Here is a 17,655-nt window from a genome sequence, read left to right on the forward strand (position 1 = left end):
AATTTAAGTGACTGGTTTTGAATTTGCAAAATTTCAAAAAACAAAGATTATCGAAATTTAAAATTCAGATCAAATAGGAACTAGAAATTACAAAGTATTTCCTCTTTTAGCAAATCAACAAAATAAAAAATTTTAAGTCTCCGATAACTAACTATATAGTATGATCCGTTGACGAGATCCAGAGGCACCTGAAGGCGCAAAATAGAACAGAGGCACTCGGGGGTGCATATATAGAACAGAGGCGTTCGAAAGTGCAAATACAGAATAGAGGTACGGATAGGCGCAAGCACCTGAAGGTGCAATATAGAGACGAAGTTAGCTTCTGTAACAGAATACATGTCGACATGGCTAATATTTGTATAGCAGAATACCAAGAGACATAAACACTTATCCAGTCACTAATTACAGAACAGATTATTAAATCTCAAAATTCTTTTGCTAAAAGAACCTGTCACTCAAAACTGATTTAAAAAATATGTGATAATACACTTAACCCTTAATTTTGAAATCTACAAAATAGAAATTTCTATACAATCAGAATATTTTTCTATATTTTACAAAAAACTAACGAGTGTCCGGTTGCGTACCTTAAAGCAGCTTCAAAGCTAAGAAGCTATCCAGTCGTAAATTGCACAGAAAATCAATCACCGGAAACCTAAAATAGAGCAATATGATTCTCTATAAGCTACTCAAAATAAAATTACAAAGAGGACATATGTATTTAGAAGAGAAGAAAATTTTATACAAAAATTTAAATTCGGATTGGCTTACATGGGTTGACAATGTCGATTACAAATGCATGCAAAAAGGTCGAGACGGACCACGAAAGAGAATTAGAATGATAAGCCCAAAGAAATTCAACTAGCAATCACTAAGATGAAGAGTTTCAAAGATTGAACTATTCAAAGAAGCAAGATAATATGAACGAAATTTTAATTAATAAACGAAGGTCTTAATGTTCGATAATTTTACAATCTACAATAAGTTAGGATCAAAATTGGAAACAAAAACGAAATTCGCCCTCTATTAGGCATTTTATCGAATATGTAGAGGGCATTCCTAAAAGTATGTAGAATGTGCAAAATTTATATAACTAAATCACATGGCGAATACAGGATAAAAAAATTAATAATATGGTCAATCTAAATCTAGATCGATAGAAATCAGAATTGAATGATTTTAACACTAATCATCAAAAGAAGAACACTTAGAAATAATCACATAAACATGGATAAAAAATTAGGTGCTCTCAAGAATAGGTGTAGGGACAAAAATGAAAAAGAAGGAACCATCTTAAAGATAGAAACGACGACGACGACGACGACGAGATGTCGTTGACGGCGAACCGAAAATTTCGATAGATGAGGATTGGTACAGCAGCAGCTATGGATGACGGTGACGATAGTGATTCGTCGGCGTTGCGCGCATGTGCTTGAGCGTGCGGGTGAAAGGCGTACGGATGCAAGGTGGAGAGAGAGTCGTGCGAGGGAGAGAGGTGGTTGCTGTGATGAATAGGAAAAGAGAACAAAGGTAGTTAGGGATTAATTACACAATATGTTGCCAAGCCCCTATACTTTTAATATTTACGTGAAGGTCCAAAATTAAAAGAATAGTGGTCAAAACAGGAGGTACAAAAATATGGAGTGTTACATCCTCCCCTCCTAATAAGAAGTTTAGTCCTCTAAACTTAGCATACCTTAGCTCTCGAAATGCTGAGGGTACTTCGCCCTCATTTACAATATGCTTATTGCTTCCAAAGACTTGTTTGAAATTAACAAGTTAAAAAAGTAGGTTTAATCACGAATTTGAGATGAAGGACTTAGGAGCAGCTAAGAAGATTCTCGATATGGAGATTCTTAGAGATCAGAAGTAAGGAAGATTATATTTGAATAAGAAGAAACACAATGAGAAAGTTTTCGAGTGTTTTGGAATGAAAAATGCTAAGTCTGTGAGTATCCCGTTTGCTGCTCATTGTAGGCTTTCGGCTACTTTGTCACCAGAGTCGGTTGAGAATGAGAGGTACTTGTCACATATTCCTTACTCTAGTGCAATTGGAAGTCTTATGTGTGTAACGCTCCAATAGTCTCACATCGGATAGGAAAGGGGTTTTGATTAGGAATATATAAGGTCTTGCTCCCTAAGCTCCCTAATAATAATAACTAAGCCTAAGTATCTTGGACCGGTGGTTTGGATCCAACGAGTTATTATTACTAGTTGGTCGGGTTGTTACAATTGGTATCAGAGACGAATACCAATCGGAAATGTACGAGCTAAGTACTATGCGGGGCAAAGTGCTACACCATGGATTTGGTGAGAGCCAGCTCTTGAACCTGTAGGAGCCATCTCTAGAATCTTACATCGCCTGGTAATTCTGATCTATATGTTTGTGATCTGGTTTGGACTTAACGAGGAAGGTAGGGTCTAAAGGGGAGAGTGTGTAACGCCTCAATAGTTCCACGCCGAATGGGAAAGGGGTTCTGATTAGGAATATATGAGGTCATGCACCTTAGTAATAATAACTGAGCTTAAGCATTTTGAGCCGGTGGTTTGGGCCCAACGAGATATTATTGCTAGTTGGTCGGGTTGTTACCATGCGTGCAATGATCTACACCTGTCTTGATATTTCATACATTGTCAATTTTGTGAGTAGATATATGGCTGATCGCGACACACATTAGCAAGCTGTGAAATGGATTCTTAGATACTTAGAGAAACTTTTGATGTATGTTTGGACTTTGGGAGATCTGATGACTTTTTAGTCGGTATTGTTAATTTAAATTTTACAAACGATTTGGATAGTTGAAGATCACTTACCGGATACATTTTCTTGCTTGGTGGTTGCTCTATTAGTTGGAAAGCTACTTTCCAGTCTATTATTGCTTTATTATTGCTTTATCTACCACTTAGACAGAGTACAGTTGGTTTGAGAGGCTTATACGAAGAGCTTACTTCTAGTCAGGGGACGGCTGTCATCCACTATGACAACGAAAGTGCTATACATATTTTTAAAGATCAAATGCTTTATAAGAGAACGAAACATGTTGATGTCAAGTAACACTTCTTTCGTAATGTGCTAACACATGGTGATGTTGTCGTAAGGAAGGTAGGCATTGTAAACAATCTAGCGGATATGTTGACTAAGATTTTCCTATTGACTTAGTTCAAGCATTGCATGAATCTCGTCGGTGTCTACAGTAGCACTTGATGACCCCTTTGTGGTTTTGGTGGAGAAGGTGGAAAATTCAAGTCAAGGTGGAGTTTTCTATGGTGGGCCCAGCGCAATGGTTGAGAACTACAAATCAAACTAAGGTGGAGATTGTTAGATTGTAGTTAGATTTGTAGTTTATCTAAATCGGTCAAATTGTAATTAAATTAAAATAGGATGAGATTTAGATTTATTAAGAATAAGTAGAGTTTAATTAAGATTCCAATTGAACTATGAATTCTGATTAGACTCTACATTGGGGGCATGCATTATATAATGCATACTACGGCCACATCAAACTAATTAAAGCATGATTCATTGTGCTCTGGAGGAAAGGCTGAGAGTTGTGGTCCTTACATATCGGAAAGATAGAGCCAAGCCAAGCCGAGCAGAGCAAGTGGTGTGAGAAGCCGAGCCATGAGAGTCTTCTACGGACGTGATTTTCGGCTGTACACGATAAAGCACATCAAGTGATTTTCGGCTGTACACGATAAAGCACATCAAGTGTGAGAAGCCGAGCCTTGGGTCTTTAGAGAGAGATAATTTGTATCCCGGCTTCGCTAGTAATAAAAGTTTTCATCTTCAGCCATGGACATAGGCCAGTGGCGAAACAACGTTAATATTTGTGTGGTTTATTTTTCTTCTCTCTTTCTTGTTTCTCTTTTGATATTTTCATGCCCACCAAACTAGATCTCTTTTCACTTTTGTTGTAACAAACAGATAATCTTGCCTTGCTACTAATGATGATTATTAATAGATACTACATTTTCTACTTTCCTATTTTGACATATGAGGAAGGTGAAACTTTTTTGAGCGCCTGAAAATAACAAATCACACTTGGATCTTCTATGAGTTACATGTTTGCATTTTTTATAGTTTGTAAGTGGCATAAATATTTAGTCCTAGAACACTTACGTAATACTTTTACAAACTCTTAATTGTTTAAAGCTAAATTGAGAGATTGATAGATGTAAGAGACTGATAAATGATTTAAATTTTATTCTGTTTTGGACATATTTCTGCTCATAATCGAGGTTCAATAAAATTAACTAATATGGTTAAATGAATTCTAGGAAAATAATGAATGAATTAATGAATTTCATTTTCGTTATTATGTAATATAAATATCACATCAGCTGTTGCTTTTCATGTTTTATCAATCTATTCTTTAATTGGTACCTGGGACCCTTTTTTTCTTTCTTTTGGTTCATACGCAACATACGCGATATGCATTTAATTAAACTTAATTGCATGTAATGAAATTTATACTCAAATTTCGCATCAGTATAATATTGATGGAACTTAGTATATCATTTTCATTTTAGCTTACGCCGAACTGTAGGCGCCATTATAGCTTCTAGTTCTCTACTAACTTGATTGTCCTTATTTTCCCTCCCTTAGGGAAGAATCATCTTTCCTATATTACCCTATCAACTTTATGGTTGTGGAGTTGGATTGCTTTGGCTAGATTTTACACATATTTGCATAGTGCATAGTTGATAGTTGTCTTTATGTGTGTTGGCTGGTGCTGATGGTGTATAGTTATTGCAGCATAGTGCTGATAGTATATAGTCATTACAACAAACGCTTTTGAATGATGCAGTGAGTTAGATTTTGCAGAGGAGGAGCTGGATATTAATGTAATATACAGTGAAGACTTTATCTGTCTTGGCTTCCAGATGTTTTTGTCTGTTTCAATGGAGCTTATAATGCTATGTGGAGGATTAAGTGTTTAGTCCATCATGCATAGACACATATTTAATTTGTTTGATAGCAACAACATAAAATTTTTCTATTGTTTGATGATGATCAACAAATGCATTATCACTATTAATATAGATACCTACATGCCTACATTCTGCATATATGATAAGCAAATCATTTTAATTGTCAAGTACCTTAATACCTGTTAATCCAAGGACCTTAACACCTGTTAATCTCTATCAGGCAAAGAGTTTGATACATTTGCGAGGGTTATTGTCAATGCAGCTGGGCCATTTTGTGACTCTGTAAGGAAAATGGCTGACAAGGATGCACCACTTATGATATGTCCGAGTAGTGGCGTGCATATAGTTCTTCCTGATTATTATTCTCCTGAAGGGATGGGACTTATTGTTCCCAAGACTAAGGATGGTCGCATCGCATTCTTGTTGCCCTGGTTGGGAAAGACAGTTGCTGGTACAACCGATTCTAGCACTACAATAACAATGCTTCCAGAACCTCGTGAAGATGAGATACAATTTATATTGGATGCTATCTCTGATTATCTTAAAATTCAGGTTTGTGCATTGGCTACACTATATTTTTTCCTTTAGAAAATCAATTGGTTTGTACTTAAAAATATTAATGTACTTGTAAGTATCTAGTTCACATTGGATGATCAGCCGAATGGGTGATGCTGGCTTGGTGCAGCAAAGAGTAGCATTTCACTCCAGAGCATTCGTGGGTGAAAACTTGTCAACCATGATAATCAATCTTGTGATATTGATTGATCATTTTGACTTGCAATAAAAAACCTTGCAACATTATGGCCGAAACTATTCTCTATTTATATCTTCTGTTTTGGTGGTGTTTTTTTTACTTCATTTTTTGTTGGTTTTGAGATGGGTGTGGGCTGAGATAGTTGGAAGAGTCGTTTTAGTAAGTTACTACCGAATGCTTCCCCTTTCAACCATAACAGTTTGACGGCAAATTACTTTAGTTTGCATATGAATTCTAGTAAGAATAATCCAAAGCATCTGTCCTTTTTGGAAGAGTCCAAGGCAAGGATTAAGCTACTGAACAACACTTTGCGTGCCAAAATGTTATTGATGCAAAATAACCATTGTGCCGATTGCATGGCCAAAAGCTCTTCTTTCTTTTATATTCTTTCCGAACTACGAAAGCATAGAATTTTTTTCAAACCCTTGTTGTATTATTTGGATGTTTTGAAGTTGTCTATTGAAATTGGGAGGAAATTAGATTTCCACATTTTGTAACCCTTGTTCTTCTCAGACTCATATAATTTGTTGCATTGATGAAATTAGAAATACATGTGTGGGCTGATAGTTCTTGAACTTTTTTTTTTTGGGGAGCACACTTCAGGTAAGGCGGTCAGATATTCTTTCTGCATGGAGCGGTATACGCCCGTTGGTTACAGATCCCTCTGCAAAAGATACTGGAAGTATTTCTAGAGATCATGTTGTATTGGAAGATTATCTTGGTCTTGTCACAATTACAGGTGGAAAATGGACAACATATAGAAGGTAAGAAGGTCACTAATAATTTATTTTGTTTCATATTATTTTTGTGGGAAATCTCTTCCTTGGAGTTCTTGTAATGGTCTTGTTGTAAAATGAGGATGAAATGTATTGATGGCATTTTCATAAACGCTTGTTGGTGAGCAATTTCACAACGCACTCTCTATAAGCATCTAATTGAGAATCAATCACAAGAGCAATAACAAAATAAACAAAATCACAAGAACACAAGGATTTACGTGGTTCGGCTAAGCCTACATCCACGAAAGAACAATGCAAAAGAAGCTTCCACTATAAACTTGAAGATTATAAGAAAGATTTAAATGGGAGAAATATCACCTTTAACTCTAAGGTATAAAAAGGAGCTCCAACAATATCTAGCTCTATCCAAATGGTGTAAACCACACTTCACAAGGAAGATCTCATCTCCTTGATAGAACTAAGATCAAAACTAAGCTCTAGGGTCCTCTCTTTTCTCATATTTCTTTTCTCACTCTTTAGTTCTCTCTCTTCTTTTCTCTCTAATATTCTAATATCCCACTTTAGCTCCGAAGCTATCAATATGGGCCTTTTGATCGAAAGAATCATGATCCAAAGCCTTACAAATAGGGGGCCCACATACATAATAAAAAAATATAGAAAGAGAAGATTTTGACTTCACCAAATTACATAGCCCAAATAATAAGGCCCAAATAACAAATAGGCCCAATATAATTAGCTCAACAGGTCTATTATCTCCTTCGTTGTTTGTAAAATTATAGATTCTATCACATTTCCTTGCATCACTGGAAGCATTCAAGATTTGTGGGTGATATATCACATAGCAGATAAACAGAAATGAGTAAATTTGTAAAAGCAGAGAGACTTCAAGGCTATTCAAGGATTGTTGCTAGAACATGACAATGTAAATTATTTCAAGGCAACTATTTTCTAAGTTGGAGTAATTAAATTGGTGAAATACAAACCACATTTCCTATGTAACACCCAATAGCTTCATATCGGATGAAAAAATGATTCTGATTGGATTATATGAGGCCTCCACCCTAGTAATAATAATTTGGCTTAAGCATTTTGGGCCAATGATTTTGGCCCAACGAGTCATTATTGCTAGTGGGTCGGATAGTTGTAATTGGTATTAGAGCCGAATACCAGCCGGAAGTGTGAGATAGGAAAATAATTCTGATTGGATTATAAGACCTCTACCATAATAATAATAACTGAGCTTAAGAATTTTGGGCTAGTGGTTTGGGTCTAACGAGTTATTATTACTTGTGGGTCGGTCGTCACAATTGGTATCAAAGCCGAATACTAGCCGGAAGTGTGAAAGCTAAATGCTATACGGGGCAAACTACTACAGCAATGGGCTTGGTGCGAGCCACCTCTTGAACCTGTAGGAGCCACCTCCAGAATCTCACATCGCCTAGTAATTCTGGTCTGCATGTCGGTGATCTAGGTATGGACCTGACTAGGACGTCAGTATCTAAACAGGGGGAGTTTGTAACGCGCCAATAGTCCCACATCAGATGAGAAAATAATTTTGATGGGAATATATGATGCCTTCATTCTAGTAATAATAACTGTGTTTAAGTATTTTGGGCTGATTTGTTTGGGTTCAACGAGTTATTATTGCTAGCGAGTCGGATCGTTACAATTGGTATCAGAGCCGGATACTAGCCGAAAGTGTGAAAGCTAAGTGCTATGTGGGACAAAGTGTTGCACCAACGGATTTGATGGGAGTCACCTCTAGAATCTCACATCGCCTGGTGATTCTGTTCTATATCTGTGATCTGATTTGAACCTGATGAGGACGTCAAGGTCTAAACGGGGGAATCTTTAACACCCCAATAGTCCCACATCAGATGAGAAAATGATTCTGATTGGATTATATGAGGTCTCCACCCTAGTAATAATAACTTGGCTTAAGCATTTTGGGCTAGTGGTTTGGGCCCATTGAGTTATTATTGCTAGCGGGTCGGGTAGTTGCAATTGGTATCGGAGCCGAATACCAGCCAGCAGTGTGAGAGCTAAATGCTATTCTAGTATATATGTCGGCCCACATCAGATAAAAAAGTAATTCCGATTGGATTATAAGAGACCTCTATCCTAATAATAATAACTAGGCTTAAACATTTTGGGCCGGTGGGTTAGGTCCAATGAGTTATTATTGCTAGCAGGTCGGTTCTTTACAATTGGTATCATAGCCGAATATCAACCGAAAGTGTGAGAGCTAAGTGCTATGCGGGACAAAATGCTACACCAACGGATTTAGTGGGAGCCACCTCTTGAACCCGTAGGAGCCATATCTAGAGTCTCACATCACTTGGTAATTCTGGCCTACATCCCTAACGAGGACGTCAGGATCTAAAAAGAGGGGGTCTGTAATACCCCAATAGTCCAACATCGGATAAGCTGAGTGGATTATGTGAGGCCTTCACCCTAGTAATAATAATTTAAGCATTTTAGGCCAGTGATTTGGGCCCAACGAGTTATTATTGCTAGCGGGTCGAGTAGTTGCAATTGGTATTAGAGCCGAATACCAACTGAAAATGTGAGAGCTAAGTGCTATTTTGGTCTATATGTTGTCCCATATCGGATGAAAAAATAATTTTGATTGGATTATAAGAGACTTCTGCTATAATAATAATAACTGGGCTTAAACATTTTGAACCGGTGGTTTGGGTCTAACGAGTTATTATTGCTAGCATTTCGGGTCGTTACAATTGGTATCAAGTATCATAGCCAAATACCAGCCAGAAGTGTGAGTGCTAAGTGCTATGCCGGGCAAAGTGCTACACCAACGGGTTTGGTGGGAGCTATCTCTAGAGCCCGTAGGAGCCACCTCTAGAATCTGACACCGGGTATGGACCTGACGAGAACGTCAGGGTCTAAACAGGAGGAGTTTGTAATGCCCCAATATACCAAATAGGATGAGAAAATGATTCTGATGGGACTATATGAGGCCTCAATTCTAATAATAATAATTGGGCTTAAGCATTTTGAGCCGATGTTTTAGGCTCAACGAGTTATTATTTCTAGCTAGTAGGGTCGTTACAATTGGTATCAAGGTCGGATACCAGCCGAAAGTGTGAGAGCTAAATGCTATGCGGGACAAAGTGCTACACCCACGGATTTGGTGAGAGTCACCTCTTGAACCCGTAGGAGCCACCTCTAGAATCTCACATCGTCTGGTAATTCTATTATGCATTTGTGGTCTGATTTGGACCTGACGAGAACGTTAGTGTCTAAATGGGAGGAGTCTATAACATCCAATAGTCCTACATCAGATGAAAAAATGATTCTGATTGGATTATATGACGCCTCCACCCTAGCAATAATAACTTGGATTAAGCATTTTGAGCTAGTGGTTTGGGCCTAACGAGTTATTATTGCTAGCGGGTCGGGTAGTTGCAATTGGTGTCAAAGCCGAATACCGGCCGGAAGTGTGAGAGCAAGTGCTATTTTGGTCTATATGTCGTCCCACATCGGATAGAAAAATAATTATGATTGGATTATAAGAGACTTCTACTCAAAGAATAATAACTGGGCTTAAGCATTTTGGGTCGGTGGTTTGGGTCTTACGAGTTATTATTGCTAGCAGGTCGGGTCATTACAATTGGTATCATAGCCGAATACCGGCCGAAAGTTTGAGAGTTAAGTGCTATGCGGGGCAAAGTGCTACACCAACGGGTTTGGTGGGAGCCACCTCTTAAACCTGCAGGAGCCACCACTAGTAGCCCACATCGTCTGGTAATTCTGTTTTGTATGTCTTTGATCTGGTTATGGACCTGACGAGGGCATCAGGATTTAAACACCTGACGAGGGCATCAGGATTTAAACATGGGGAGTTTGTAACGCCCCAATAGTCCCACATCGAATAGAAAAATAAATTTTGTTGGAATATATAGGGCCTCCATTATAGTAATAATAACTGGGCTTAAGCATTTTGGACTGATCTTTTGGGCTCAATGAGTTATTATGCTGGCAGGTCGGGTCGTTACATCCTACCAAGATAAAATGTGCGAGCAGCATAGCAAAGTTGAACATTGGCTAAAAGGTCCTTCAAAGAAAGAACATTATGTCATATTTCTTAATGTATTCCATATTTACTTAATATCAGCCTAGGAGGGTGGATAGCATAAGTGAGCCACAAGCATAATCTGTCCATTAAACTAGATTCTGGACTTCGTTGCATGAATATGCTATTTTCCTTTTCCCCTGTAATGTTGTTTCTCTGAAGATCAGAAAAAGTAGAAGCGTGTGTGCGTTGTGGGTTGGATTCAATTATATGCAATCATTCGACAGTTTCAACTCAGACCAAGCCATATTTAGTCTTGACTATTGTAGCATTGAGGAAATTTATTGTAGACAATATTAGCTTTCATTGTACTAGTTTGGGATAAGTTATTTTTAGTTCTTGATGTTTAGATTGGTTAAATTTGGGGCTAATCTTGTTCTTTAGAAGCTGCAATTAGTAGGTTTGAAGTTTTATAAATGTATAAATTACGTCATCCATCACTGACAATGTGACAAAACATTGAACTACAAGCCACCTCTAATGACAGCTAGCTGATTTTGGTACTCATAATGGCCGGCTACAAATTATGGAGACGAGCATGCTTCTGATGTTTCTTAGTAAGTTCTCTCTTGATATTATCAGAGATGGCTCACTTCATACTTTGTCCTTCCAAACAAAATTATTATGTCACAAACTATGGTTTGAATGTTCTAACATAACATCTTCTGCCGCAGTACGAATTTTCTTGAATGGTTTGTTATGCAAAAGATTGCTTTCGATCGGTTATCTTACTATGCATTAAATTAAGGCCTTGTCCCTTTACATATTGTTGTTGTTCCCAAATATTGTAGTGACAAATTCAATAATATGATTCTGCACTATGTTCTTACACAGCATGGCTGAAGATGCAGTTGATGCAGCCATAAAATCAGGCAGGCTAAAGCCCACTAATGGCTGTGTGACTGAACACCTTCGTATTGTAGGTGGAGATGGATGGGATCCAGCATTGTTTGCTATTCTTTCACAACATTATATATGCATGAAGAAGGCACGCAATGGAAAAGTTATCCCTGCAGTGATGGATACTGCTGTTTCGAAGCATTTGTCTCATTCTTATGGGACCTTGGCTGAACGAGTGGCTACAATTGCACAGGTTGAAAATTTTTTCCAGATAGCGCTTGTCCAAAAAATGCACATGTATATTAGCAGCTCGTATCATCCTTTTCTTTCCCTTGTAAAATTCTGCATAATAGTATAATCTTTTTTACCTGGAGAAATTAATTATCCTACATGTTTTGAAAATTACCAACTTATCCCTCTGAAGTTGATATTATCATAATATGTATTTTCTAAATTTACAATTTACAATTTACAATTACATTTGATTTCTCAAATTTTATTAATGTTAGTCGACCATTAAAATTTGACTGTTCATTTCTTAAATGACTATTATGCCCTTCAAAAAAAGTCCCTTTAAATACTTTGAAGTCGAGTATTGCAGAATTGCTCAGGATTTATGGTTCTGTTGCAGCTGTGTAGAGAGGAAAGAGGAGTGACAAATATGATTATTTTGAAAATAAGTTTAGTTACGTCAAATTAGCGTGATAAATTGCAAATATAAGATGACAAGCATAGTGAGACTCGGTAAGCTATCTAGAATTTAATATGAAAAGAAGCAACAAGCAACTTGCATGGAAAAGATCTTTGCATGGAAAGATCTTTACAAACCTTACTGTTTTGTAGTCTTCTTTGCTTCTTCGATTAATTATGTAATTGAAGGCAAATTGGTTAATTGATTTGAGTATTTTCTGAGGGTTTTTTGTATTTTAGCCTTTTTCTAATGTTGTCTTACTAACTCTTCTGTTCTTGTAGAATGAGAATCTAGGAAAGCGGCTCGCTCATGGATACCCATATCTAGAGGCCGAGGTCGCATATTGTGCTCATAACGAGTACTGCGAAACTGCAGTGGATTTCATTGCTCGGAGATCTCGGCTCGCTTTCCTTGACACTGATGCAGCACGACAGGCACTTCCCCGCATAATTCAAATCTTAGCTTCCGAGCACAAGTGGGATAAGGCTCGACAGAATCTAGAACTTGAAAAAGCTAAAGAATTTTTAGAAACTTTTAAATCATACAAAAATGCACAGTTAACAGACGGAAAACATGCTGGTAAGCAATATTTCCTTCTTCAATGTATTATTGCTTCAAAAATTGTGTGCTAATATTGTTATTTTGGTGTTTTTTCAGGGAAGTGATCTAAATAACTTCTCAACAAATAAAAATAATTAGAAGCTCCGCAACTTGGATTCAATTCTATTTAAAGAGGCAGCTTTGAAGATATTCAATTCATTTTGATGGCGAAAAAACATCTTCTTTTTGTACATTTGCTGGCCAATTGATACAAATAGAGAGGTTAGTAATAAAATCACGGTGAAATTTAAGAGATTGTACTTGTTCCTGGGTTTTACTCCAAAAACAGCTTTTAACAGGTTGGTCTTTAAATTCTTTATAAAGTATGCAAAATATATTTTTCCGTCCTCACTTATTGAATAGCATGATTTGGTGTTGTTGACGCCAAATTTCGGCAATCAGATTGAAGGAGCGATGGATGATCTCAGCCGCTTGGCATTTGATAAGAGATAGCCATCCCAGAGTTTTAGGGTTTGGCCGAAATTATTGGGATTCATTTTCTAAATGAGATGCAGGCGATTTTGAGTCGGATTGGAGAGGTTGTAAATACATCAAGTTAGGTGAGCAGAAAGGACCCTTTTTTCAAACATTCAAAAATAAAATTCACTTTCTTGAGAAACAGTAGAGTGGTAGAAGTAGCCTTCGGCAGCTTCAATCGTTAGTCGTTTGGGAGTTTCTAATAGTAGTCTTTATTGATGCAGTAGTTTAGTCGGGAGTTTCGGTAGTTTTTCAGCTTTCAGCTGAAAGTCCTAGGTTTCTAGGGCTCTCCAATTCGACTGAGAGATCACCCTCTCCAGCAGTTTTAAGTTCGGCCCGAGTCTAGCGGCTGAATGTGGCATTCTTTAGGAAGCCAAGTCCCAGCGGAGAACTCAGTATGAATCGCTTTAGGCTCCTTCATTGTAATTCTTTTAACTTCGGCAATGGAGTTCAATTTATTTTATTTTGCAAATATATTTCTGGCACACACAATAGGACACGTAGAAAGGGGCACAGATCTTGACCTCGACAGCCGTAGTGAATATAAGGAGTTGAAAGAATACTGACAATAGCGCCTCGAAAAACATACAACAGACAAACAAACAATTTTGAGGGGGCCTCTGATGCCACGGTGTCGCCGAGGCCTCCCACAGCTCCGCCTGCTTCGGATGCATTAGCCTTTGGCGACTTTGCGGCTATGAGGGCATCCTTGCTGGACATCCAGGCCTGAATGGAGGTCATCACTCAGGACATACAATAGTAAGGTCGGGTGGTCATGGACATAATGATCGCCAAGTAGAGAATGGTCGAGAGGCTTACAGAGCTGAGGCCTTACCGCAGCAGAAGCTGCCGAACAACAATCATCCTCTAGTACAGTAGCAACAAATGGTGAAACAAGCCGAAAAGAACGTGAACCAGCACAATGTGATTGTCGAGAATCACACCGGCAGGTTCGGCCACCAACCGAACAATCAAGCTGAAAACTTTCCGGACAAAAACTTCCAAGCCAACAACCCTCCATATATTAGGGGTTACAGGCATTGGAGCCTATAGCGGAACGACTTTGTCCCGCGCTCGACCAGGCCGAGAGATCTGGAGATCCACAACGGCCAAAGAAATAATGTGGATTATATTTGGGCCGGAATGATCAGCGGATCCCTCCACAGTACTAGCCTACCGAGGCCAAACTGGAATTAAATTGGAGGATTGAAGAACCCCTTCGAACCTAATTTGGCCTAAACAACAGGTGCTATGAGCGGCCCATGCACAGGCCACCATAACCCACAGAGATCGATAGAAAAATTTTGTTTGCAAACTATAATGAGTCGAACTCCTTATTGTGGAAGTTAAAGAATATTGTTCGTCATAAGTTTGGGCCTGTTTGGTTCAGCTCTTTGATCCAATCTTAAATTAGAACCCCAGATTGGAAATTGAATCAGTAAGAAATAAAAAATTATTCCACACACATTCCAATTTATATTTAGAATACAAGTTTGAAATTAAATTTCCAGCTTCAAATTTTCACTGACGTCGCTATATGATCCATGATCTTTATTGCACAATGCCATTAAACAACAAAGACATTATAATCGTTCGTTGATATAAAGGGCTGTCGCATTGTGCCTGAACTAAGAAAGATATAATTCCTATAACTTTGATCTAACTTTCTCAATGAGTTCCCTCCTTAGGATTTTCCCCGAAACTGATTTCGGCACGCTGTTAACGAAGGTAACTCTTCTCAATCTCTTAAAAGGAGCAACCTGTAATCGTGGAACAAAATTAAGGTAATAAAACGCAGCTTTGAATAAAGCATAACTCTTACAGAAAAATTCGCATACATACATACAGGGATAAGATGTTCAGAATGGTATATCTCACTATTGTTGTGTGAAATCNTTAAATTGGAGGATTGAAGAACCCCTTCGAACCTAATTTGGCCTAAACAACAGGTGCTATGAGCGGCCCATGCACAGGCCACCATAACCCACAGAAGAGATCGATAGAAAAATTTTGTTTGCAAACTATAATGAGTCGAACTCCTTATTGTGGAAGTTAAAAGAATTACACTGAAAGGAGCCGCAAGCGATTGTACCTGGGTTCTCTGCTGGGACTTGACCTCCTAAAGAATGCTACATTTGGCCGCTTGGCTTGGACCAAACTTTGAAACTACTGAAAATGGTCACCTCTCGGTCGAATTTGAGTGCCTAGGAAACCTAGAACTTGGGCCGGAAGGTGAAAAACTGTCAGAACCTCCCTGACTAAACTACTGCAGAAACAACGACCACTACTACTACTGGAAACTTCGAACTAAACTACCGAAAGCTAGAACTACCGAAGGGTACTTCTATTACTCTTCTTCTGTCTCTCAAGAAAATAAATTAGATTTTTGAATGTTTGGAAAAAAAAAAAAGGCCTTTCTACTCATCTGACCTGACTTGAGGTATTCATAGCCTCTGCCTCTTCCAATCTGACTCCGAGTCCACGAGAATCTTGGCCAAATCCTGAAATCTCCGGGCATGGTTATCTCTTTCCTTACGCCGGACGGCCGATGTCACCCATTCACTTCAAATCCAAGACCTCTCTTTCCTGATTCAAGCTAATCTCCTCATCAAAACACCAACAACTCAGATTATTTATCACCCTAGACGAGCCAAATTTAGCATCAACAATTGCTCCTCGGCCAAAAACAGAGTTCATCTCGATGTTTCATCTGATGATATTTGAACAGTCCTTCCACACGAGCGTTTTGTTGCTTCGATTTGGGCTCTATGGACATGTGGCACCTCTTGATTGGTCTGGTCGAAATATTTAACAGCTCCCTCACTTTCCCTTTCAAATTTCTTCTTTCGTCGATCTTAGAGCTTCTATGTCTAGAAACCCTGCAGAAATCGCCTCCGCCGCAGATTCCGTTGGCAAAAATCGCCTTTCCAGCTATCTCCGATGCGGATCCCTTTGTTAGAAATCTTCTCGGCTTCCGTTCACAACTTCCTCAAGACCGATGGTCTCCAACCTATAATAAACGAAGCCTCCGGTTCGGCCAGGGAAAACCTAAAAGTCAAGTTGTCATTAACTGATCTAAATCAAACAAATTGAAAGGTTGAACAGTAAAATCAAAATTTTAAAAGGTTGGGTAACCGAATCACATAGTCCATGGTTTTGGAAAGTTTTATATATTTTTTATATGGGATAATTGCCTATATACTGCTCATATGTTTGAAAATATTCGATTTACCTCTATTTTTTTTTTCTTTCTAAAATACTTTTTTATATGTTCCACCATTATTGCAAAATACCCATCTTCTGTTAAGTTAACTTGGGTTAAACGTGAGTTAAACATCTACCACAGTTAAAAAAAAATTAAAATACCAATTTTGCCCTTAACTTAAGGGCAAATAAGAAATGTTGGTGAGGATAGAGGGGTATATTGGAAAAGACCAAAAGTCAAAATACTTTTTGTGCCCCTAACTTTAAGAGCAAATAAGAAAGTCAGTGATGATGGAAGGATATATTTTGAAAGGGCAAAATAGTAATTTTACAGCAATAAGATTTTAACTCTAGGGGTATATTAGAAATAGGTTTGAACGTAGAAAGTGTATTTTCAATATTAGCCTTCTAAAGTGGGTAAATCGGAAAGTCGGAAACTTTTCAGGAATATATAAGCAATTGCCCCTTATACTTTTTATATTTTAGTAAATAAATAAAGCCTACCCTTTGCTCCTTCATTGCATATTTTTCAATGTTATAAACTTGAATCCTAAGTAAAAAAAAAAATACCATTAAAATATTTTAAAATATATTTTTTATTTTGTTTGAAAATAATAGTAGTTTGAATGACAGAGAAAATCCTAATCTAATGATATCATTATGCATCGTTTCGAAAATATAAAAATACATTGAAAAAATTATAATTTAAAATGATACATATTGTTTCATGCAACATTTCTTAAAAATTGTATTTATTACTCTTCAGTATTTGCTTTTATATATTTTATATTTGATCCTTGTAAAAAAATTTTACTGGACTATTTAGTTTGATGTTTGCTGTAAATACACTGTAATTACGGATTTATGTATTTGGAGATGTTATACTTATATTTGCATCTAACCTATTCGGCCGTATATGATTGAGAGTGATACAACTAGAAAAAGAGATTTTTTTTTTGGCTGGTTGCTGGTAACTGAGAGTTGCATTTGTGAATTTCATTATCTTATATATGGTACTGTGAGATCTTAAAAAAAAAAAGAAAAAAAAATCCTCCTTTACTCAATATTTTGCAAATTATTTGATTATGGTTCTAAAAATTACTGAAATACTCTTTAACTGAACCTGAAAGGAACCAAAAAATCAAAAAACAAACAAACACTACAGCTGTGCCGCGATAGCTCCCGCAGTATACATAGTATATAGAATATTGTTTTTTTTTTGAGAAAAAGGTAGCATGCTACCCGCTTCATTCAATTAGACGATGAACTAAGCTACATGGGTGAGGTAGCAGGGCCTCGAGAAGGGCGAATAAGCAGAAAAAAA

General features: G+C 37.5%; 1 protein-coding gene across 2 annotated transcripts in view; it reads left to right on the forward strand.

The window, feature by feature from the left end:
- Positions 1 to 12,962, forward strand: part of LOC109713577 (glycerol-3-phosphate dehydrogenase SDP6, mitochondrial-like) — a 33,047-nt gene extending 20,085 nt beyond the window's left edge. The window contains exons 3-7 of one of the 2 annotated variants that reach the window (XM_020237699.1): positions 5,153 to 5,484; positions 6,290 to 6,450; positions 11,354 to 11,612; positions 12,332 to 12,629; positions 12,708 to 12,962. In XM_020237699.1, coding sequence (XP_020093288.1) covers positions 5,153 to 5,484; positions 6,290 to 6,450; positions 11,354 to 11,612; positions 12,332 to 12,629; positions 12,708 to 12,715 — 1,058 coding nt within the window. In that variant the 3' untranslated portion in view covers positions 12,716 to 12,962. The remainder of the gene's footprint in view (positions 1 to 5,152; positions 5,485 to 6,289; positions 6,451 to 11,353; positions 11,613 to 12,331; positions 12,630 to 12,707) is intronic. The other variant, XM_020237700.1, reaches the window with a different exon arrangement.

This window comes from Ananas comosus, linkage group 8, assembly GCF_001540865.1.
Source record: "Ananas comosus cultivar F153 linkage group 8, ASM154086v1, whole genome shotgun sequence".
NCBI lineage: Eukaryota > Viridiplantae > Streptophyta > Magnoliopsida > Poales > Bromeliaceae > Ananas > Ananas comosus.